The 24,884-nt window shown below is 46.0% G+C and overlaps 1 protein-coding gene and 1 long non-coding RNA gene across 6 annotated transcripts in view; one reads left to right on the top strand and one right to left on the bottom strand.

Annotated features, from left to right (window-relative positions):
- The window catches only part of Kcnd3 (potassium voltage-gated channel subfamily D member 3), a 217,599-nt gene that overhangs the window by 141,196 nt on the left and 51,519 nt on the right, over window positions 1-24,884 (bottom strand). The window contains exon 3 of one of the 4 annotated variants that reach the window (XM_087632969.1): window positions 16,538-16,715. Coding sequence (XP_087489095.1) covers window positions 16,610-16,715 — 106 coding nt within the window. The 3' untranslated portion in view covers window positions 16,538-16,609. 4 annotated transcript variants of the gene reach the window in all.
- Window positions 10,259-21,185, top strand: LOC134485946 (uncharacterized). Of its 2 annotated transcripts, none has more exons than XR_015676736.1 (3): window positions 10,259-11,455; window positions 17,483-17,529; window positions 20,871-21,185. It is a non-coding gene; the product is annotated as an uncharacterized LOC134485946 (long non-coding RNA). The 2 variants fall into 2 exon arrangements; XR_015676735.1 differs by having other exon boundaries at window positions 10,379-11,474; window positions 20,871-21,182.

Below are 24,884 nucleotides of genomic sequence, written 5' to 3'. Positions count from 1 at the left end.
GCTGGGGACAGATACGTATTTAGAAAAGGATGAGAGAAAATGTACGAATAAAAATAATAGTCATTTTAAAAAAATACATAAACAACAGGGAGCTTTTCAACAGACTAAGTTTTAGGTTAAAATGAGTCAAACTCTAATCTTGTGTCATATTTTCTTTTTCTCTCTTTTTGTCTTTCCTCTTTCTCTCTTTCTCCTCCCTCCCTTCCTCCCTTCCCTCCCTCCTCCCTTCTTTCCTTCCCTCCTTCCTTCCTTTCTTTTTCTTTTTCTTTGTTTTGTTTTTTTTTGCCAGTAGGAGAAAAACTGTGAGCTGGCCAGTGATGAGGCTTCCACGGGCATCGGTGGAGTTTAGCCTCCCAAGGCAGCTCTCGGTTCTGACTTAGCGTCCTTTCTTTCTGGGCACAGAAGGTCTGTGTTTCTCTCTCCTCCTCCTCGGCCCTACACATGCTCTTTCATGCAGTCAACAGTCCTGCCCCACAATAGGTGTGATTGCTTCCCATTACGTTGTCATGGCAACGCCCATTGCCATCTGGGGGGCGGGGCGGTGGCAGCGGAAACAAGTGAGTGGCCAATCAGGCTTTCCAGGAAAGTCTTTTCCGTGATCCACTGCTCACTGCCAACTGTGGAGGCCGGATGGAATAGAGGGTGGTGTAGGAGGGCCCTGCTGATGGGCACAGTGTTGGCAGCCCTCCCAGTCAAACTGAGGAACAGACAGAGGGACACTTGGTGTTAACATGGATTTGCTGACTGACTGATTATTGATCTGTATGAGGGAGAGGGAGACAGAGCAAATGGTCAGACGGGGAACACAGCCACCTTAGCACCGAAACTGTCACCCTATTCGGAAACTTAGATGAGATACCTGTTTTCTGTGCCAAAGGTTACAAACCCACTGGCACCATGGCCCCTGCCTTTTTCCCCCTGCACCCCGGCTACAAATGACTCTCCTTGCAGGATCTCTAACAGTCAGGAGGCCTGGTTGACAGCTATGCTTTGAATGCTCGGCCATGAGCGGCTGTGCTGTCTCCTCTGGCAGCAGCTCTAGGCTTGTTTCTGTTTTCTCTTTTAGGACATGGGGGTCATAACAGCACACCCTTTCCAGGCTTGCTGTGAGGATAGACTGAGGAACCAGCAAGCTGGGCGCCCGCTCCTAATAAGCACTCCGTGGATTCCCGCCATCGCTGCTACACCTACCTGGCCACAGACTTCCAGTGCTCTTTGTATGCACAAGCTGTACTGGTTCCCCATCTCCCTATTTCAAATCCATGTTCTGGGGATTAAACACAGCAGGAGTGAACTTCTGGTGGCCTGGGAGCCAACTATAGCTTTCCAGTGAAAGATATTTCCACACTCAGCCATCTCCCTAAGAAACATAGCTGTTGGCACCTTCTCTGAGCGCCTGGGGGTGGGGAGGGGGACCAGCAGCTTGACGTTCCTTTTTAGCATAGCTGTTGACTGCCATACTACCTTGTACTGCATGGTCCCTTTAATGACTGTGGATGAAATGGGCTTTAGACAGAGGGACAGCATCATCTTCAAGTGGACAGCAAGCCTGTGTGAGCATCTCTCAGGCTTGCTCTCGGTCCTGATACTGTCTCTCACCACTGAGCCCCTGGGGCATTCTGATCAAGAGCCGAGAAGACAGCAGGCCAGATCAGGCAGTTGAGGTCGACTGGAGTAATTAATCCTAAAGGTTACCAGTGCCGGTCCTGCTGGGGAGCAGGAATCCAATTACCCACAGTGACAGCAGCTTAGTCCCCAGAGGCACACTCGTCTGCAGGGTGGCGGGACAACGTGTCTACTTGAAATCTTCCTGACAAGCAAGTCTAGCCTCATCCTCCACTTCTTCCAGCCCCCTGGTTCAGATCTTAGCTGACCGGGAAAACTTTGGGACACAGGACAAAGGTCAAACTCTGAGAGACTGGACCAGGACTGCTTTTAGAGGTCTCCTGGGAAGTAAGTGCCTGTTTCCCCTGTTGGAACAGAGGCCACAAGAGCTGAGCCAGACCTAGACTATAAGTCAATAGTAGGAGGGAAAGAGAAGCAATGAGGGACTCCAAATGAGTTTACTTGGCCATTAAATAAATATGCAAATTTATGCAGATGGAAAAATGAGCATATAATTTTCAATCAATTGCTCTGGCATCATCTGAAATAGACCTGTGGTTCTGGATCAGAACACTGGGAGAGAATTCTGGCTCCATTTCCTCCATCAGCCCAAAGAACTCAGGGTAGGTGGGAAGGCAGGTGTGCCCTGTAAGTGGGGCCAGCTTGGACCAAGATAAGCTCAAGTTCATCTAGAACTTCCACCCTGGGCAAAAGTGAGATGGAAACCAAGCCTTTTGCATGGCTGCCACCAGGGAAAGGAATTTGACTTTTGTAATGCAAATTGGCTTCCTGGCTTGAAAGAACATGATTAAAATGATATGTTTCAATGTGGGAGCCAGACAGCAGATTTGGTATTCGAAAGCAGCGGCAGCTGCTGCTTACGCACAGGGGTGTCTACAAGGTGTACGGAGGAGTAAGAAGAGAAATATTTGCTGCGGCTTGGAGCCTCCAGAACTTGTTAATCGGCAGAGGCCATTCTGCTGGGACATCCAAACCTAACCACAACCTGGATGTAGGAAAGGCCAAGTGCCTCCTCTCTCCATCCTGGGAAGGATTCCGTCTTAGATGGACCATTTCTTCATTCAGTCAGTGTTTATTCAGTACTGCTCCCATGCGCCAAGACAGGCAAGGTCCTTGACACCATGGAACAGACAGTTTAGTGATGACGGCTGACCAGGGCTCAAATAAGAACTCTGCCCTTAATGAAGAACGTTGCTTCGGTGAAATCGCATTAGCTCTCTGTGACTTGGTTTCTTCAATTTTTCAATAAGGAGAAATGAGAGTGCATGGTATTACAACACACGGTGAGGGCTCAGTTTATCTTCTTGTCTTTAGACAACTAAAATACCATGGAGCATATGAAAAAGGATGCTTTCAAACAATGGACAGCAACTTCCTCATTCTACCGCCATTACCCAATTCCCAGGCTTGGCACAAGGAAAAGACACAAACACAGCCCCAAATTTTTGCAACTGAAGCAGATGAGAAAGCTGGAATGCTCAAAGTTGACACCAAAACAGGCTCTAGAGATATGAAAGTATTCTATTAACATCCTGACTGGAACACACACAGAGTAAACCCCATGAAGCTAGAGACAGAACCACTACTAAGCAGGACGACCACCTCCATAGCTGAACCAGGACTGAGAGTTAATGATCCTGTAGTCAGTTATGTGCGAGCCTCGTGGTAAGTTTTCAAAGCATCAAATAATTTTCAGAAAGTTACCACTTCAGATAGCTAATTTTGGTTGTCAACTTGACATACACCTGAAGAGGGAAACTTGACTGGAGAGTTGCTTCTATCAGATCAGCCTGTGGGACATTTTCTTGATTGCTAACTGATGTTGGAGGACCCATTCTACTGCGGGTGCTATCATTTCTGGGCAGGTAGGCATGGGTTATATCAGAGAATTAGCTGAGCTTACAACTAAAAGTGAACCAGCAAATGGCACTGCTGCATGGTCTCTGCTTCAAGCTCCTGCCTTGATTTCCGTCTACCTGTAAGCTGAAATAAACCCCTTCCTTGCCAAATTGCTTTTGCTCACAGTGTTTATCACAGCAACTCACAACAAACTAGAATGGCCACCCTATGTAATGGGGCTAAATTAATCTCCAACAAGAGGAGATGCTAGATGTCCTTCTTTGGCTTTAAAAGCATTAAACTGATCTGGTTGTGTATGCCCAAACAGAGAACAAAGCATACTAAACAGTCCAGCTAATAATAATAATAATAATAATAATAATAATAATTAATAATAATAGTAAACAAGGCATGGTGGCACACAACCATCATACCAGTAACTGGAAGGCCGAGGCCTGAGGATAATTACTTAGAGGTCAACCTGAACTGTATAGTGAGTTTGAGGCCAGTTAACATGACATAATAAGACCTTGCTCTAAAAGATAATTAAATCAAATCAAAACAACACACAAACAAGCAAATATGCCATGAAAAAAAACCTGACTGGTAATCAGAAGAAAAATCGATCCACTAAAAATGACTCAGGCATGACAGAGGTGATGGCGGAGGAGAATGTTAGAACTACTATAAGGAACATAATATGCTCACTCAAGAACTAGTGGGAAACAAGAACATGATGGGAACAAAAAGGGGAAGTTAGAAAAGTGGCCCCAGAGGTAGGAAGATTGCTCATCTGATCAGTGCTTGCCATGAAAGCACAGAGATCTGTATTCAGATCGACTGCATCCACATGAAAGCAGGGCACGGTGATAATGGGGCCATAACTGCATGGCTGAGGATAGCATGAACTTCGCTGGCATTCACTGGTCAGCTGGCCTAGCTCTGGGTTCAGTGAGAGACTTTATCTCAAAGAATAAGGTGAGAGTGGTTGACCAAGACACCTAACATCAACCTCTGATCTCCATGTTCACATACATGCATGTGCACTAACTAAGGTGTACATGTGTGCACACACAGACATACACCACATACACATAAATACACACACCAATAAGAAGATGACTGCAACGAAATACCTAGAAATGAAAAGAAATATAGTAGCTGAAAAGAAAAACTACAGAAATAAGATACAAGATCAGATACACCAGAAGAGCCAGCAGGGTGAAGAAACAGACATTTAAAAAATCTGAAAGTAGGCAGTGGGTACAAAATAGAAGGAGCACAGAGTGCATCAGATGTAGGAATTAACAGAATCTGGCATGCATGCAGTTGGAATCCCCTGGCAGAAGTGGGACAAAGAAAAAAATGAAAAAATGATCAGAATCAGCAAAATCTACAAATCCACGGATTCAAGAAACTTAATGATTATTGAAAAGGATAAAGAAAAAGTGTGTCGGTAAAGACACATTGCAACCAAATCACTGGAAACCAGTGGTAAAGAGAGAAGGACTTGAAATTGGCCAGTTGCAAAAGGACCTTGTATACACACGGGATATAAATGGGAACAAAGGCAAGTGACAGACTTCCTTATCAAGCAGTAGGCTCGCCAGAAACAATGCTCTCTGTAAGGACTGACAGAAACACTGTCAACCTAGAATTCTGCATCAAGGAAAAAAATTCAGAAATGAAAGTAAAACAAATACTTCATACTGAAGTTGAGATACTTTGTCCCTACTAGATCCGCCTATAAGAAACTAAAAAAAAAAAAAAAAAAAATCTCCAGGGAAGAAGAAAATGATCTGAGTTAGAAATTTGCATCTTCTCAATGGAAGAAAATCACTGGGAATAGAAGATATGTGAGTAAATCAAAATACATTTTCACTTGTTTTAAAGTTTTCTATGAAAATGTTGTCTATTTAGAGCAGAAAGTCTTTTATTGTATTGTAGGATTTATGAGACATAGTAAAAACATGATACGTCACAGAGTAAAGGAGGTAGGAAAAACATAGTCACACGATCTTTCATATTGTGCACAAAATATTATAATCTTTGAAGGTAGACACTGATATGTTGTTAGGTATATTATAAAGCACATAACAGAACTTAAAAATAAAAGACAGGGAAATATCAACAATGAGATTAAATAAAATATTCAATATAAAATAAAACGAAGAAATCAAGAACAAATTATTTACAAAGCAAGTAAAAAGTAAACAGCAAGATAGTATAGTTAAACTAAACTCTATCAGTATTGCATTAAATATAAATGGTTTAAAACTTCAATTAAAAATCAGAGGAGATTATCATACTGGAAGATAAAAACAAGACCCAGCTACTCGCTATCTATAAAAAAAGCGTTTAAAATATGAAAATATCAGTAAGTTCAAAACAGAAAAGATACACCAAGAACAGATCAAAACAAAACTAGAGATTCTATACCAAACAGATTTCAGAACAAAGACTATCTCACAAGGCGCAGAAGAATATTGTGTGATTATAAAATCAGGTAACTACATCAAAGGAATGTGACAATACTGATTGGATATGCACCAGTAATATGGCTTCAAAACACAGGAAACATAAACTGGTAGAAATGGGAGGAGAAATGAACGAACCATCGCTAGGTTAGACACTGTCTTCCATCAGCAAAAGTCAGAAAAGGGGGACTAAACATCAGTAGGATTGTGGGAGATTGGAACAATCCCATCAGCCGTCTTAGTTCACTGACACAATCTGCACAATCCACAGTTCATGTGTGTGAAATCATACACCGGGCTATAAAACCAGTCCCAATTTATTAAAATGGACTAAAAATGACTAACTCTTTTCTTTGACCGTAAAGGTCAATTAGAAATAAAATTTAGAAGGGTATCTGAAAATTAGTCAAATATTAGCAGAATAAATAATACACTTCTTACGAATCAAAGAAAAAAAATCACAAGAGAAAAGAAAAAAATTAGAACTGAGGAAAAGAATGAACCCAAGGCATCAGAACTTATTCCTTTGTAGAGCTAAAGGGGCATTTATAGGTGAACTTATGACATGAGATAATTTGCTATTTCAAAAAACCCTAAAATCAATGATCTAAGCCGCTTACTTAAGAAATTAAGGAAAAGATAATTAAAACCAAAGTACCAGCAGAGAAGAAATAATAAAGACTAGTGAAACAGAAAGCAGAACGCAAAACAAATGCAGCCAAAATTTTCCCTTATAACAGTGGATATGAAGGCCTGCTTCCACCATAGCCTCTCAGTACTTCCAAAAGGTCACGGTCAGTAGGTGAAGGTGTTTGCAGCTGACTGGACTCCCAAGCCCCACGTGGTGGAAAGAGAGAACTGACTCCTACACAATGTTCTCGAACTCCACACAGGCACTGTAGCACATGTACTCCACATAGAAGCACACACGAACACACAAATGCACATACAATTACCTAAGTAAATGTTTAAAAAATTGGGAAGAGATGACTCAGCCATTAAGAGCACTTCCTGCTCTTTGAGAGAAAACGGATTTGTTTCCCACATAGAGCCACTCACAGTCACTTGCAACTCCAGTTACAGTAAACTGGACATCTTCACATCTGTACTCACGAGGCATACACACACACACACACACACACACACACACACACACAAATAAATCTTAAAACAAACAAGCTGGGTATCAGAGAAATAGAACTATCTCCATAACAACAAGTTTGCAAATGTAGATGAAGAAATTTCTTAAAAGACTACATACAGCCAAAACTCATTTCAAAAGTAACAAATAACTAGGAGATTCTGGGTCTCTATCGAGTACATTGTATTTCTACTTTACAACCTTTCCGCAAATTCAAGGATCATTTCATCAATAAACTCTACTAACTCCATAGAAATTCTTCATCGAGTAGTTCATTGTATCAAAAAGGAGCCTGCACACTCAGTTCAGTAGATGCAGCAAGAGCTTTCAGCACAGTCCCACACCCATCATTACCTAAAGGCATAATAAACGTTGGCACAATGTTTTATCAACTAGAAAATAAGTATCCACAAAACTCTACAGCTAGCATCACACTTAAAACTGAAGACTAGGAACATTCGAACATCTGCTTGCAGCACGTCTAGCCACTGCTGTAGTCTGCACTGCAACAGTCTCAGACAACACAATAAGGCAGGAAAAGGAAATGAAACAAATTGGATTAGATGCAATGTCTTTATCCCCAGACCTCCTGCTCCTCCATGCAAGTTCCCCACTCCCAGGGGAAACTGTAGTGATCGCACAGTGGGAACTGGGCTACCTGCTCAGCAGATATTCTGCTGCTGATTCAAATGGTGACAGAACTGAGACCATGTTGTGTGTGTGTATGTGGGGGGTGGCGGTCTGTTCTGGCTAAAAGAAAAGCTGAGAGAAAATGTCTCCTTGCCTCAGAGACAACCATGAAGGTATGGATGGGAGAAACATGACATTTCATATTCCTTCCCACAAAAGGTTTTGCACTCAAAATGATTATAATCTTTTAGTGACCTTGGGAGGAAATAGTGCAGGGAAAACTATCTCAAAATGGTAGACAGAAAGCCAGCAGGGCTGTCACTCTGAGGGCACTAGGTGTGGTCTGAGATGGCATAGAAGAAGAAGCAGTCTCATGGGGTAAGGCCTGAAATGCCATGGTAAAGAGCTCGATTTTAATCTAAGCACTCCATTTTATTTCTTACAAAAGAGGGCTTTAATCCAGACTGCTATTCCTGAAGCAAGCTGTGCAAACTTATATATTATCAAATACAAGACTCTCACAATTATAGTTCCTCTGGTCAAACCCATGCTGGAGCCCCACACCAAGAGTCTTATCAAAGAATGAATGCAGTGAACAATTGTGACTTCCCTGATGTCTTTGGGCTGACAGAACTTGGATCTGATTTTCAAGAAGTGCTGCCTGTGTCTCTAGGCACAAATGGCACTGCCTTGAAGTAGATGAATGTGTGTGGAATGGAGTATTTTGAGGCCCCTGTTAGGAGTTTAGTTGTCACTATACCAAGAAAGCAAAGGGAATAGTTTAGTAACCTGGGACTCTTCTTGAATTAGGTTATCTACACCCCCATCTAATAATGCATTTGGAATCTACCTTTACCTGCATAAACTATTCCCCTCATTTGCATTGGGCTACCAGTAAACCCGTTCTGAACAATGGAATACATTTCACCTCTCCTTAATGACCATTAGTCATGGAACAGTTTGTCTTCTAACATACTCACAATATACCCAAGTCCCAGGGTAAGAGGGCCCAATCTAGTCTGAGCAGGTTTGGGATATGGGTACTACAAGGCAAAACTGTGTCCTTAAGTGACCATTAGGGAGAACCCTAATTTTTTATCTTATGCTTATGCATAATTGGCCATGCATAGGATTAAAATCGGATTCTCTATGGGAACAGACATGGCCAGTAGAAAATGATCACATGACCTTTTTCTATCAATCAAAACAGAGAACCACCCTCACTGTACCCCCTCAGTAGTCCATCTCCTCCTTCTCTTGAACTCCATAAAAGGAATCCCCAAACAACAAGCAGGGGCTGTGAGCATCTTCACTCATGTGGCCTGCTGCTCCAACGCAGTGTACTCTGTCTGATCTTCTCCATGCACAGCTTTAAATAAAGTTCCCTTGCTAATCTGGGCATTTACTTCAAGTCCTCGAATAAGAGGGCACCGACCCAGAAACACCCAACCTCACCAGTAACAACCCTTCTCTCTGGTCTCTACTTTTCCTTAGGAAGAGGGAGCAAAGGATAGTTTTGCCCTGAGGCTCCCGGAACAATATCAACCTGCTGTCCTGGCGATCATAAGAAGGGGACCTATCTGAACCCTCTGAACAGTTCTCTGAGCCCAAAGAAGGCTCCCAACCCCTTCCCATGTTTCACTCGGACCTCGGACTCACGGCGGACACGTTAGAAATGAGTCCTGTGGGAGGACAGGACAGCAGCCCTGTGGGTGCTGTCAGCACAGGAGTCCTGACCCGAGGAGGAGAGGTTGCCTTCCCACAGCCCGACCTCGCACATTCCTCCCGAATCTCTGGGAAATAATCACACTCCTCGCCCTGAAGAAACACAGTCAACAGATTCTGGTTTCCTAGATACGCCAGAGGCTTCTAAAAATAGCCAGGCAATGACAAAGCAAATTGGCATATGGACTGCAAATAATTCCAGTACCAGCTTGCTTGGCAGGCTCTAGCCTCCCTGGTGGAGTGCTGCCTCCTCTTCTCTCTCAGGTTTCTGAAACCGGCTATTGGTGCGGAACACCGCAGCCCAGGCAGGAGTTGGAGGGGCTGCTGTAGCCCTGAGTCTGTCCTCAGGGTTAGTCAAACCTGGGTACTGACGCCACCCCAGACATTCCTATTTCTCTCCTGCCCACCCAGCATGTCCTCCACTTTGCCACGTTCAAGGTGACTGACTATTCATTCAACCCAGTCTAGCCAAGTCCAAATACCCCAACAGCTCTGTCTGATGTCCCCATGCAACCTGTCCCTTACTTTATGACAACAACAGGGCTACCTTGACCTTGCCACTCTGGATTTTCTCTTGACAAGAATAACTGCCCATTCATACTCTTTATTTTGGCCTGAGTATGCTTTAGGCCCCAAAGGAAGGGCACCCAAATAAATGTCCTTCCTGTCTAAACCATTCCAACCTTATCTCCTGCATGTGGTAGGAAGCTGAGTGTGATAAACTCCACGTGGGATAGCATGCCTGGCACAGGAATTCCTAGGGTACACGGGTGCCTGACCTGAAGCGAGGTAAGTAAACATGCCAGCCACTTTGCTAAGTGATTCTTACTAGTTGTCTCGATTGTTCACCATTCAGCCTCTGTAATGAGCCCACAGAGGAGACGTTCTTATCTCTATAAACATATTCTGCTCTTCTTACCATGAGCTCTGCAAACCTACTGAGGGAAGCAGCTCACAGTCACCATGGAAGTGAGATAGTTTGTTGCTGAGAGGTGCGACAACACTCTGCCTCTACCACCCAGTGGCATAAGAGCTCTGGACTCCCTCTACCCAGCCGTAGCACCCTCCACCCGGTGGTACCCAGAGCTGTGCTGAGAGAACTATTTATATAGTTGAAGACTGGATGAAAGGACCAAAATGAGATGTGGAAGCATTCAGGGATAGCAGTCGTAAATGGGAGACTCTTCACTGCAGAAGCGGGACAGGGTATGGAAAGGAGTAGCTGGCTGAAGCATTCATCACGGCAAGGGACAGCAGGACACACAGACCTAGCCTCTTTCTTGTCTCGCTGCCATTGGCTAAGTTCAGCTGGTGGCAGGGAGCAAGAAGACCATCCAGGGAACAGAATAGGCTGAGGAGGCAGAAGACAGAGGGCTGAGTAGAACGCTCGGGACTGGAAGAAGATGTGAAAACACTCAGGACAAAGTCTCTCTTGGTTCTCAAAGCTTCCTAAGCCAGAGTTAAGAGAAGGCAGGGAAACTGGAGCCATGGGAGGCATCTACTGCAGACCGGAAGGAAGAGGATGAAAAGAATGCTGGGAGACTGTAGCACAGCTTGGTCTCTTTGGATACACCTTTAACTTCGCAATTATTTTGAAATCGTTCTTTAAAAAATCATTCAACTACAGAAATCATCATCCAGTTCATTGTCTTTCGCATCTCTGTCCTCTGGGCTGAGCATATGTATTATTTAAGGTCGTGTGCGGCCTGCAGAGCAGTGGAAGAGCCTTCTCCATCTTGTTCCCCTTGGTTGTGAGAACTCAGACCCGGGCTCCCAGCAGAAGCATTTCCCACACAGCTACAGAGGCCAGAAAACCAAAGCCCAACTGTGAGGAGTGATCATTGAGCCACTGAGCCAAACACGACTGTAGGCCGTCACATGCCTGTGTCTGTGATGTGGACAGCAATATGGAGTAGGCACTGCGTCCTTTCCCGATCCACATTTGAGGAAGCAGGTGGATGGAGTACGCCCTCAGTGGCCCCTCTCCGGCATCAGCTGGCTTCCAGCTAGATCCAAGGTTGGAGATACTGGACAAGGTTAGAGTGGGTTAGGAAGGGAGAGCCACACTTAGGAGGGAGAACACAACAGTCATAAGAGGTAGGTGGAGGGAGGGGGTATGGGGAAGGAAATGGGGGGATTTAGGATCAGGTGTGGGGAAGGACAGGAGAGATGGCAAGATGGCCATGAAAATGAATGGAAATCTGCAACTGAAAGGGGTGAGGAGGTGGGGGCACCTTTAGGACAAGCCTGAGACCTGGGATAAGGGAGGCACCCAAGAATTAATGGGGGTGACCTTAGCTGTGACTAACTATATTGGAGATATGGAACCAGAAAAGGCCACCTCCTATAGCCAGATAGGAACCCCAGTGAAGTGATAGGGATACCAATCTACTTACAAAGCTTTCAACTCAAAATTTATACTTTCTACAAGTAATGCAGGCATAGGAGAGGGAACATACACTGAGGCAATGGCCAACCAATAACCAACTCAACTGGAGACCAATCCCATGGGCAAGCACCAATCCCTGAGACTATCAATGATGCTCTGTTATGCTCGCAGACAGGAGTGTGCTGTCCTCTGAGAGGCTCCATCCAGCAGCTGACTCAGACAGATATAGACACTCACAGCAAACATTGGATGGAACTTGGGGACTCTTAAGGAAGAACAGGAGGAAGGACTGAGGGCCCCGAAGGGGATAGTAATTCCACAGGAAGATCAACAGAGTCTGGACCCTTGGGGCTCTCAGAGTCTGAACCACCAACCAAAAACCATCTATGGGCTGGACCTAGGCCTCCCCACTCATATGTAGCAGATGTGCAGCTTGACCTTCGTGTGGGTCCTGAACAACTGGAATAGGGGCTATCCCCAAAGCTGTTGCCAGTGCACGGGATACGTTCTACTAGCTAGGCTGCCTTGTCTGGCCTCAGTAGGGGAGGAAGTGCCTAGTCTCACACAGACTTGAAGTGCAGGATGGGAGGAAATCCAAGGGGTTGTCCACCCACTCAGAGGAGAAGGGGAGGAGCATGGGGGAAGAGTTGTGGGAGTGGATGACTTGGGGAGGGGGGCAGTGAACAGGCTATAAAGTGAATAAGTTAAAAAAAAGAAATTACATTAAATTTTAAAAAGAGGGGAGGGGAGCCAGGGTTTTTCATTCCCTCTATGTGCCTACTTCTAGAGGAGTCACTATGCTTCAAGTTTCTCTGGGAAAGGCAGGCCCAGAGAGAAAGGGAGGGTCCTATAATGCAGTCTGATTCTTAGTGGCTTCCTTTCGACAGTGGCTTCCTGTTATACTTACCATCTCTGATTTATCCCTGTTATTTCCAAGATCCAGTCACCAACTCTCTGGATTAAGTTTTCTCTGTTTCAGAATGAACAAGGTGGTGTATAGTTGTAATCTCAGTCCTTGGGAGGCAGGGGCATGAGAATCACTATGAGTTCAAGGCCAACCTGGGATACAGTCTGAGACCTTTTTCTCAAAAAGCTAACCAAACAAACAACAACAAACCCCAAATAGTCAGAACAGCCTCTGTTTTCTAGGTTAGAACCTGGACGAGACGAGAATGCTGTGCAGACCCATAGAGACATAGCTGGAATTCAAGTTCAGGACACCAGATATACTGCTTTCATTTTCTGCATCTTAAGTCAGAAATTATCTAGGTCCCAACTGATTGCTTTACTCAGGCCCCAAAATGGGGAGTGCTTTGTCCAAGGTTGCTATCTAATTCATGGCAGAGTAACTAGCTCAATGGGCAGCCCCCACCTCCCAGCCTTCCCAGTGTTTTTTTTCCCCTCTCTGATACATCAGCCCCCTGCTTCCCATGGCCTTTGATAAGTCCCTGCTTTGAAAAGCTAACTTTCCCTCCTTGCCTTGGAGCTAAAAGGTATCCTAGCCTCATCCTCCTCGAAACCATTGGGAGATGGCAGGCCAACCTAAGGCACTGAGCTCCTGCCAGCATCCCTAAATGTCTAAACCTATGGTATCAGGGTGTGGTGGAGAGGGTGACGTCAGGAAAGTGCCCATGCAATAGATGTGTGGACAGCACTAGGAAAAAACCCTCAGCTCCTGCCTCCACCATGAGGTTCTCAAGGCAGCTGGAAGACTCATTCTGAGGCTTTCCTGTCTCCAACTATTTGATGCCGTAAAGCCAAGAAATGCTCACAGGCAGCCCTGATTTGTCCAAGATGAGCAGGAAAGAAGTGCCTTCATTGTGAACTACAGCCCCCTTTAGCATCTTTAATTCATAAGCAGAGTGGGGTGATCAGGGAGACAGCAGCAGGAAGAAAGGCAGGGCAGGAGGCATGAAGATGAGTTGCCCAGAGTTAGAGTAAATTGATATTCCAGCCAGGTCTAGCACAGCTAAGCAGATTCAGTTTGTTCATGAGGAAAGGACACACACAGTTGTCAGGAATGGAAGGACTCTACCTACCCACCAGACCACTGTGCACTGACAGCACTGTTGAGGATCCACAAGTTGTTACTTCTGTATATCCATTCCTGCATCCATCTATCCATGAATCCATTCATGCATACACACATACATACATACATACATACATACATACATACATACATATATACATACATAATCCCTGAATCCATTTCTGCATCTCTATGTACATACATCCACCAACCCATCCATCCATCCATCCCTGCATTCATTCCTGCATGCATACATGCATATATATATATATATATATATATATATATACACATTCCTGCATCCATCTCACCATTCACCCACCCACCCACCCATCCATCCGTTCCTGCATCCCTACATCTACCACCCATCCATCCATTCCTGCATCCATCCATCCATCCATCCATCCATCCATCCATCCATCCATCCATCCATCCATCTCCACATCTATCCACCCATACTTGCATTCATCCAACAACTGCTCACAATTAACCGTGAGTTTTTCTGTTCAGAAAATTTAGGTTTAAATCTACCCTCTGCTCCAGAGTCAGTTATAAGACTTTGGTAAAGATATTTAACCTTGTGCTTAATGTCCTTCCTTTACATGTGAAAATAACACTCAACTAACATCATTAAGAGAGTTAAAATTAATACATGCAGGGGCTCAGAGCAGTAATTTGATTACAGGAAGCATGCTGAGACATGGATAGCTGCACTGGTTCTGAAGACAGATCTGAATTGGAGTTTTGTGTCTAGAAGCTGTAGTTGAATGGCTTTAGACAAGTTGCTTGATCTTTCTGCACCATGACTCTTCATCTTCAGAAGAGTCCCTGCTTCGTATGGTAGTTGTGGGAATCAACGAGATAGTAATATAAACTAAACGTCCAGTGGAATCCTCTACTGGTCCAACAGCCCAGCCCTTAAGGCTAATGTTTGTGAATGGCCCAGGCTTATATACTTAGGACTGATGACCACTGCAGGCTTCAGATGAGCTCTGGTACTCTAAGTATGAGACTCCTCCATGTCTGGCTCTGTCCTTAGCTATGTGACCACACGCAAATGTCTAAACTTACAAAGCAGGTTTCCCATTAGCAAAACTAAGGTGCTGAAACTTATAATCCCTAAGGGTTTCTTTTAGCTCAATCATCCCAAGAGCCATGTGACATTGTCCCAGCCCATCTCTACAGTCTCACTTTGTTTTGAGATCAGCATGCAGAAAGGAGTGGGAACAGCTCACAGGGCAGGCCAGCCTATAACCTGGGTGAATGCCAGTGATACTCTGGCAGAAGGCTTTCCTAGCCCCTCATCACTACCTGTACACAGAGCTCATGCTGCAAGTCCATGACCAAGTACAAGCGGACACATTCTTCATTCTGTGCCCCACCTCACTCGTGGTAAGAACTTCTGCTTGTCTGGCTTGTTTTGGGCAGTGTCCTTCAGGAGTTCCAGGACTTAGGAGCTTGCTATGCCTATGCCTACCCTAGAGTTCAGACAGGAATCCCACCCATATGACTGGAGGTGAATATGTGATCTTCTTACTTCCATTTCCCGAGTCCTAGTCCCCACTGTTCTACTATCCAAGGCAGCATCTGGGTGATTTACTTCTATGCCATCAGCGAGGGAGGCCACACATGTGTTTGCATATCAGAGCCATCCAGGCCTATGACCTTATTCTACATACCTCAATATCAAAGGTTCTTGGGCCCCTATCCTGTAGCAAGTAATCCACCCTACCTGACCCAGCCTCCTGAAGGCACAGGCATTGCTTTGAGTGAGGCCATAGGAAGTCTGACACTGTCAGAGGACAATGAAGCCCAAGCAGAATTTCTGCCCAAGCAGAGGCAGTGACAAAGCTTCATCAGATTGACCAAAAGCATTTCTTTTATTGCGCTTCAGCTCCTGGAGTTTTCTTTCATGGTTGTTAACATGTGCAGAGGGGGCTAAGCCACAGCCTGGAAATTGGGGTCTTGGAGTTACCCAAGGGAAAGGAAGGGCAGAACCACCTTGGTAGAATGGCTAAGGGTCCTTGTGCTTAGGAAACAACCTTCTAACAGGGACTTTGTCAGGCTTCAGGACCAGGACAAAAGTGGCCTTAGATGGCCTTGGTCTTGGAGGAGCTGAGATCTGACTGCGGCCACTATGGGCTATTTCAGGGCACAGTATTCCTAAGAAATCACAGTCTGACCTGTCCTCCATGTCCAAGCTCCCTTGCACTTGATCCTTTAATTTCCATGGAGGGAACATGTTCTGCCTCTCACTCTGACCCTGAGAGGGACAAGAGCGTCCTGACAGCCCTGTCCTCCTTGCATGCATCTCCACTCTGCCAGGGAGCACCTCTGAGAGAAGTGTCCATGGAGCCAAGCCACGTGAAGGCAATCTTATCTGTAGTCCGTGGGCCACCCAGCAAGACCTCGAACCAGATTCAGAGGTCAGGTGATGCTTCACTTTCTCCTCAAATGCCCACTTGACCTCTGTACTCAAATGAATTACAGGGATCCAGGTGGGACAAGGATGGGTCAAACCAGCCTCAGTTTGCATAGCCGTCCATGCTTTTGTGTTACAGCCACAGCCCCTGGTGTGGGCACTCACAGTTGACAGTTTCTGTGAGACATGCTGATCAAGATTCATAACAAGCAAGGGTTCTGCCTAGGGTCCCAGACTAACCAGATCCTCTGGGGAATGAGGTCACCTTTGACCTAAGCAGCTGAGTCATGGTTCTGGCCGTTGAAAAAAAGGCAGGAGTGCCCATCCATCAGGCCCTTACAGAAGCAGGCCAGAACACAGGGATTCTGGCCAAACCACATTTCCCTGGCCTACGTTGTCCCCAGTCCTCCTCTGACTGGCCAGCAGCAGAATACCTAGGGAGAATAATAAGAGCTATGAAGCCAGTTCTTGACAACAATGACTGACTTGCAGCTCACACTACATCTGACACTCTGCTGTGAGCTACACACTTTAGTTCATTCAATTCTTATGGCATTTTTCCTATTGTATTCTGGGCAGTACAAAGTGATGGGACTGGTTCAATGTGACCCAGCAGTAGACTCTAGGTCAGACTCTAAGCCTTAGGAATAGGTGTATAGAGTCTAGGTTCTTCCTAGCACATTACACTCCCTGAAACTTCATTTAATGTCAGGCAGGTAAAAGTTTGAGTGACTACTGGAAAGATTCTGGGGTCAGAAGCCAGCAGACACTGACTCTAACTATATGACCTTCAAGGCCTTCCTGGGGCCTCAGGTAATGGGATTAACATCTTATAAGTGAGATTAAAAACATCTGTCTAAAGAGGAAAACTGGAGGCTGGCTCAGGTCTGTACTCCTTGAACTCTGGAGGACTGCAACAACTTCGAGGCTAGCCTGGGCTACATCATAAACTTCAGGAAAGCCTGGGCTACAGGAATGCGTGAATGAGACCCTGATTCTACAAAAACCAAAACCAAACAAAAAGTGATGAAGAGGTTAAAATATGCAAATATCTAAGTGGTCTAACTTCTTGATTACTCTGGGTATACACCCAGTAATGGTATGGCTGGAACATATGGTCCTATTTTTAATTTCTTGATGAACATTCATAGTAATTCCTGTAGTGGCCACACTAACATTTCCACCATCTCTCTATTTACAGTAGCAACATCACAGAACCAACCTAGATGCTGTCCAACAAATGAACAGGTAAAGAAAATGTGTTATATATTCCCAATATTCGTCTATAAAGATAAAATAATGTCATGTACAGAAAAATGGGTGATACTAAAGACCACCATGCAAAGGGAAATAAAACAGCCTCAGAAAGATAAATACTGTGTTTTTTCTCATATACAGAATCTAGATTTTGATAAATGCGTAAATTTGTCTGTATATGTGTATGTGTGTGTATGTGCATGTGTGTATGTACTTGTGTGCATATATGTGTGTGTGTTTGGTGGAAATAGAAGGACAACCACAACAGGGGTGGAAGAAGTCAGAAGGAGGGAACGGAAGAGGATGGTGGTGGAGGACAGGCAGAATCTGGATGTAAGGATGTAGATGTGTGCCAGAAGCAGAAGGAACTGTTCGGGCAGGAGGAGGAGCCAGCGAGGGACACAGAGATGGGAGGGGGTAGACTAGAGTATCTGCAGAGAACAATGATGTCCATGAATGAAATGTCACAATGAAACCATTGTAGTTTACACTGAAGACCAATTTAAGAGAAGTAAAAACAGTAATATTCTTACTCCAGCATTAGTGACTATCGTGTGTAGTAAGGGCTTTTCTGATGTTCTTGCCTAGTTAGGTGGCCTGGCCAGTCATTTCACTCCTGTCTTGCCACCCCAGAAACAATAGTAACATCTAGGGTCTAAGCATCCTCTGAGCGCACCCAGTGGGCAGTGGGGAGACGCAGATTCTCCCGGCCCCCACTTTAGAACGCCATCTGAGAAGCGCCTTAAGTCCCCGCACATCTGCATAGATGTGCAGTCTGTGATGTACCCTTGCAGCCCTACCCGGCCCTAGGAACGCATCACTTCTTTTCCCACTTATTTTTCCTCTCCACACTACTCACCAGCAACTGGCAGGATATGTCTTTATTAACCATCTCCCCCAACTGTGCCACAAATTCCAAGAAGGCAGGAGCTGGCTTGTGTTGGTCACTGCTAAATCCCCAGCTCCTAGAACAGAGCCTAAGATAGGAGGTGCAAAGTAAACACAGGCCTGGGAGAGAGGGAAGGAATGTGAAGCAGACTGCCTCCCCTCTCTACCACGGGCTCCCACAGTGCTCTCAGCCTCTCTCCGCATCTCCTGGCTCCCTCACTGTGTGGCTTTGGGAAAATACGATTAGGTTTCCAAAGGTACCAGAAGTCTATAGAAGGCACATGAAGGGCTAATAAGAGGCTTATTTAGCACTGACTGAGTGCCTGGCCCCGGGCTGAGCATTTTATGCACATCAACCATATTAGCTCTTTTAGTCCCCATCCAAACCTGGTAATTTCTAGTTCACAGGGCAGAAAGCTGAGGCAAGAATAACTAATCAGCTGGGAGCTCCAGACCAGGAACTTGGCTCCAGAGCCTGATCTGCTATACTCTTTGATCTCTTGTGGTACCCCCACATTCTCTTCTCCCTCATTCTCCCTTCTCCCCAAAGGCCATTCCACCCATTCCGTACAGGCACCCAGCATGGATGTGCAGAGAGCTACAACACACCAGGCAGTTAGCCATCAGCTATCCTCAGAGGGGAGAGTCTCTTCCCACCTTCTCACATGGGTGCTTTTGTGGACAGTTGGTCATGTTCCTCCACACATCACAGCCCAGTATTTGAGGAATATCTAAGTAGCTTCTGGACTGGGTATCAGAACCTGGGGTAAGCTCCCGCCCTGATGCCACTTGGAAAATGGACCTACCCTTCCTCAGGCAATAGAGAAGGGGCATCCAAGATGTTATGCTAGGCTTCCCTCCCCCTACCCTATCTATCTTCTCTCTCAGTCCTAGTATCCCCTTCCTCTCCACTGATCTCAAAATGTCTTCTTTTCCTAATTATTATATATACTAATTATTTTCGTTTACATGTCTAGCTTACCATTTATATCTAATTATTGTGTGTCTCTGAAACAATTATGCATACCATTAAAGCTGTATCAGGGTAGCTCTGGTGAATTTTATTTAACTTCTGTACCAGATGATTTGTATGTGATTCATCGCCACGCTCTGTGGCACAACAGCTCCCTCAGCTGAGCTGGCGACACTGGGGTGGGTCGGACTGCTCCCATCCTGTGATGGTTCATCAGCACAGTAACAAGAGTGACAATGGCAGAAGAAGCAGCAACAGTAATCCCTATGTAGACTGAGCTCGTATACTGTGCGGCGTTAAACATTTATGCACGCTGTGATCTGAGAGCTTCGTGGCCATGCTGTCATTAAAGATGAAACAAACACATAGGTGCAGGGGTTAATGAATCACACTGGGTCACTCAGCTGAGCTCCATCCAGTTTAGGGTTCAAATCTAAAGGCTTGGCCACCCAATGGAAGCAGCTTTCTGGGTGACTGTCTCATGGAGAGTATAAGGTGAATCCCGGTGTGGGGAGCAGGAACCTGGGAGGCTATCTTGTCCACTCTTCTCACTCTCCAGAAGGGAAAAGTGAGGTTTCAGTGGGGACACAGCTTGCCTCAGCCTTGCGAGTCAGGCAGGGACAGTCCTATAGGAAACCTCATCTCCCAGAATGCTCAGAGAAGCCTGTGCCTCAAGGCAGCACCCATGAATTCCTGCTCGGCCCTGAAGTTGAGATAGGCAATCCACACCCTGGACTGGATCTTCAGCCTGGTCAGTATCAGCAGTTTGCTCTGCTCTACTTCTTGTCGCTGACCTGCTTCCAAAGAAAGCATCTTTTGGATGATTCCTGGTTCTGGTCTCTTCCTTGGCTGTCCTTTCTTCCCTAAACATGCATTTACCTTTGTTCCTTCTGTTATCATCCCTCAAAGGCAGTAATCATTTAGGAAGCACTTAGAATGGTTCGATCATCACACAAAATGCCCTGTCTTGCTTTTTCCCACTTACTCCTCACGGTACGATCATCACCTTTCTGTTCCCCAGGCATGGACTAAAGGCTCAGAGTGGGGATAAGATATCCAAGAGAGTGTGCCTGGTCCCAGAGCCTGCTTCCTCAGGCCATCGTTCAGTGCGATCTCTCTGATATCATCTATTGGCCATGATAGACTTTTCTGTGCTAAGTAGCCAAAATAAAATTCTCAAGAATGTTAAGCCCAAGGATCAAAACGTCTCCAGAGTAGGCATGCTGCCTCTTTTAGATCTCTGGACATTGTCAACACTGGTCACTGTAGGGACAGAGAGAGGATGGAAAGATTTTCAGGCTCTCTGCCTCTGGTTCCAGCTCTCAGTACCAGGAAACGCAAGTGGCCTCCATTGCTTGCCTGTCATTAGACTTAGCAACAAGGAAGGGCCGGGGGCAGACAAGGGCATTTAGGTTTGAGTTGGGATTCATCCTAGATCTAACTTAATACTCCTTGCCTCCCTGTCTTCTAGATATTGAGCTTGACCCAACAAGGGGTCCTTCCGTGAAGATAGCTCTCCACAGATCTGCATGCAAGCACAGGATTGGGTTCAACTCCAGAAGCCTTCAGCTGGTTCTCAGTTGCGACCTGACTTCCAGTATGTGAACTATGATGGCTGAGGCTGTTAGATCGACAGGATCTAGAATCACCTAGAAAACAAACCTCAGGGCAAGCCTATGACAGAGCTTCTAGGGGGGGTTAACTGAAGTGGGAAAACTCACCCTAAATGTGGGAGGACTGAGCTGAGGTCTTGGACTGAATAAAAAGGAGACAGCAGAACACCAGCATTCATCTCTGTTTCCTTACTGCGGACTAAGCCACCTCGAGCTCCTATATTGCCTTGCCCTCTCTACCACGATGTGCTGTATCCTCAAACAGCTTACGTGAATTCATCATTCCCGAGGTTGCCTTTGCTGGGTATGGTGCTGCAGTGGCAGGGAAAGTCATGAACACAGACCATCATTTTATTGTGCACTTTTGGAAACCCCTCTCTAAATGAACACGCCCTCTTTCGACTACAGTCACCAAGACCTGAGTTAAGAATATGACTGACTGACAACCCCATTCTCCTATGTCACTGACCCCCTCAGAGGTAAAAGGGTGGTCTCTTAACTTCTCTGTAAACAGAGAGGGAGAGCTCTGATGTGAACACACTCCAAGATGAAACTTGAATGAATGAGTTCATAGTTTGAGACAGAGCTTCATTCTATCCAGACAGGGCTAAACTCACTGTGTAGCCCAGGTTGGCTATTGTCTTCCTACATCAGCCTCCTGAGAGCTGGGATTACGGTGAGGACCACCAATCCCAGCTCTTTCCTTCTTACTCTTCACCTCCCATCCATATAGCAAGCAGTCTCTAGTTCTTACTATATTGTTTTAGGCCCCAAAGGCACAGATATGGGCTGATAGCCCATGGGAAGGATGGGACAAATCACCCTGCTGTCATAGCATTGTAGCAAAGCTGAGGCAACTCACAGAGCCAGCATATGGTGGCCTCTGAGGCCCCATGGGACCAGCCCTGCCTTCCTTACCTCCCAGACAGGAAGGTCTTAGCCTGCACCTGCTTGTATGGCTGTTCTCTCTATCTGGAAGGTTCTTCTTCCTCAGTAAATGAGTTGTTCAGCCATTCTCTTCCATGAGCTCACTGCTCACCTTGGGCAATGGCTTACTCTTCTGTTGTAAGACAACTCCTCCTGCTCACCCTCACCCTACTGCCTACCCTCCCCTGCCTACCCTCCCTCCTGCCAATAGTACTTCAGTCTTTTTTACGGTAATGGCTAATCATCCTTGCCAGTCTGATAGACTGAGAATCGCCTATCAGATTAACGAAGCAGACCTCTGGGTATGTCTGGGAGGACGTTTCTAGATCATGAAGGCACCAATCAAGTCAATGGCTTAATCCATGGATAGATTAAAGATGTGAATAGACTACTAGCAAGTAGTAGATCTGTGAAACGTGGGCCCTGGTTGGAAGAAGTAGGTCAGCAGGCCCTGTCTTCCATATATCACTCTTGTCCTGGTTCTCTTTCTGTCTGCCACAGGTACAGAAGCCCCAGCCCCCACCGCATGCTCCCATCGCCATGTGCGTGGGGACCTTGGACAGAACTCTTACTATGAGCCGAAATAAATCATTCCTCTCTGATGTTGTTCTTCTTTGCTTCTTATCATAGGGACACAAAAAGAACTGCACATTACTTAATCCTACTGCCCCCTGACATTTTTCTTGCCTAGTTATCTCTGGAGCGTCAACCTTTACTACTGTGTGGGTTCTATGAAGGTGGGGGTTTCATTATACTGTGCTCTTTACTCTATTATCCAATGGTAGACTACCTGCCATGTAGGGGATCAATGAATGCCTGTTATGTGGGGGGCAGGGAATAGAGGGCGTGGCCATTGCACGTTAGAAGGAGACAGACCCTCAAACCAGGCTCATCTCTTCCCTGTGAAGCCCAGACTCTTGAAGCCTCAACTGGATGGATATCCTCCACTCACAAATATGTCTACAAGAACCCCCTCACAGGACTTCCTCTCCTGGTTGGAAGAGCACAGAGCACAGCCCAGCCTGGCTCTTCTTCCTAATAGAAAGCACTGTTAGGAACTTTGGCCAAAGCACAGGACTGGGCTGCAGCGGCCCAGGAACCCTCATCCCCTCCTGATTGCATCCACATAAGGCTAAGATGAGTTTTCGCCTGCCTGAAACAACCAATGTGCAGTCAGGGACCAGCCTGGAAGGAAAGGCTGCTGTGGGGCTTGGATTCCCAGAAGAGCAGCTCACAGGTGACCCTGGCACAGCTTTGCCTGAACCTCACCTTACTGCCTACACAGCCCTTCGTTGGGGTGGTATTACTGAACAGTGGCACAATCCTGGAGGAATTCTGGAGGAAAAGGCCACCTAGCCTGGGACCGGGGAGGACATCTGTGCTCCTCTGATGTAACTGTTTGAAGGGAATGGGGAGCAAGCCTGTGATGGCATCAGGGTTAATAGAGCCTCCTGCAAACTTGGAATCCAAATGGCTCTGGCAGCTGCATCGCAATCTAAACAGGCTTTCCTGTGGATTTTTCTGATTAATGCAAATTTGTTTTGCTTTGCAAATTGAAAATCAGTTGCAAGCACCTGGTGTAATAATTCCAGTAGGATGCTGAGCTCCCCGAAGGGAAACCGTGTATCCTCACAGCCCCCAGTGCCCAGACTTGCCCATCCTGTCCCACCTTTGGTTCTTGGGTGAGCAGGCTCTGTTCTTAACCACACAGAAAACAGCTCAAGGCATCCTACCACAAACTGAGTACACCTCGGTTCCCACTGTGACTCATGCTGTCTTTTTTCCTCCTGATGCAAGGTGACAGATACAACCAGGGAAGTTTTCCAAACCCTTCCTCAGAAGCCCACCCTGTGCCTCCTGCAGGGATGTCATTATTGTTAGTGGCTCCAGCATGGCACTGTTTTATCTTTCAGAAAGGCAACTACCAGAGTTCAGGAGATGAAGTCCCAGGTCCCTTTTCTCTGTGCCTGTCCCAACAGCCACACATCAACATGCAAAGCTTCCTCCCAAGATTAAAAACAGAGACCTACTTGGAGGGGGGGGGGGGCTCACAAGGAAAGCTAGTGACAGGAGAGACCTTGTAAGAAGAGTCCTTTAACTGCTTCTCCTGTTCTGCCCAGCCTTGACCTAGGTACCTGTCAAAGCAGAACTAGGGAGTTACGTGCTGAGGGCCCGGAACACATCAGCAGCCTGTCCCCTCCTCCACCGGATGGCTACAGTGTATTGTTCATTCAGTTCTGAGGGAAGATGGTTATGAACGGCCGGCTGCTCGCTCCCCCCTCCTCTGCCACGCAATTTAAAGGCAAGAGACCGAGAAACACATTGGAAATCCAAATTAAAATATACTCCCGCAGCAATCACGCACCCAATTAAAGTCACCCGGAGCCTATTGTCCTTCTGCTAAATTTAGAAAATGCTCAGGTGTGTCTGATCCTACACCGAACAGATATTTTTAATACAGATTTAATCATATTTTGGGTTCTGAGAAGAAGCTAATTAGGTAGGCAGATTTAGAAAGGCTGTCGGACTGCGGACAAAGCGGGTGATTTAATGCAATTCACTGATGGGCCTCTTTGTTTAAAGCAGTGAGCTGTGTTAGGCCCAGGCTTTGTACTTGTAGCCAAGTAACCCGAAAACAGAGGGGACAATGACCAGGAAGCCTCCTGAGTGTGTGAGCAGTTGGTGAATCCTGGGCTGCAGGGTACCCCAAAGAACGGTCTGAACTGCTCTCTGCTTCCTGATTTGCCGCTCGCTCTCGATGCTTCAGAGGCAAAGGGGCTCTCACCTGGCAGGGCCCCACACTGGCTGAGGCATGTTTACTCACTGGGGCTAGAAAGACACTGTCTCAAGCCAATGAACCAAGAACCAGCCCCTGCTTAGGCCTGGGCAGGGGCTTCCGTCAGACTACGCTCCACTCCTGGCTCCCTTTCAGTAAACTATAGCTA

This window comes from Rattus norvegicus, chromosome 2 (genome assembly GCF_021556685.1).
Source record: "Rattus norvegicus strain SHRSP/BbbUtx chromosome 2, alternate assembly SHRSP_T2T, whole genome shotgun sequence".
Classification (NCBI taxonomy): Eukaryota; Metazoa; Chordata; class Mammalia; order Rodentia; family Muridae; genus Rattus; species Rattus norvegicus.
Note: the sequence above shows the minus strand (reverse complement) of the source record. Positions and strands in the feature narration are given on the sequence as shown.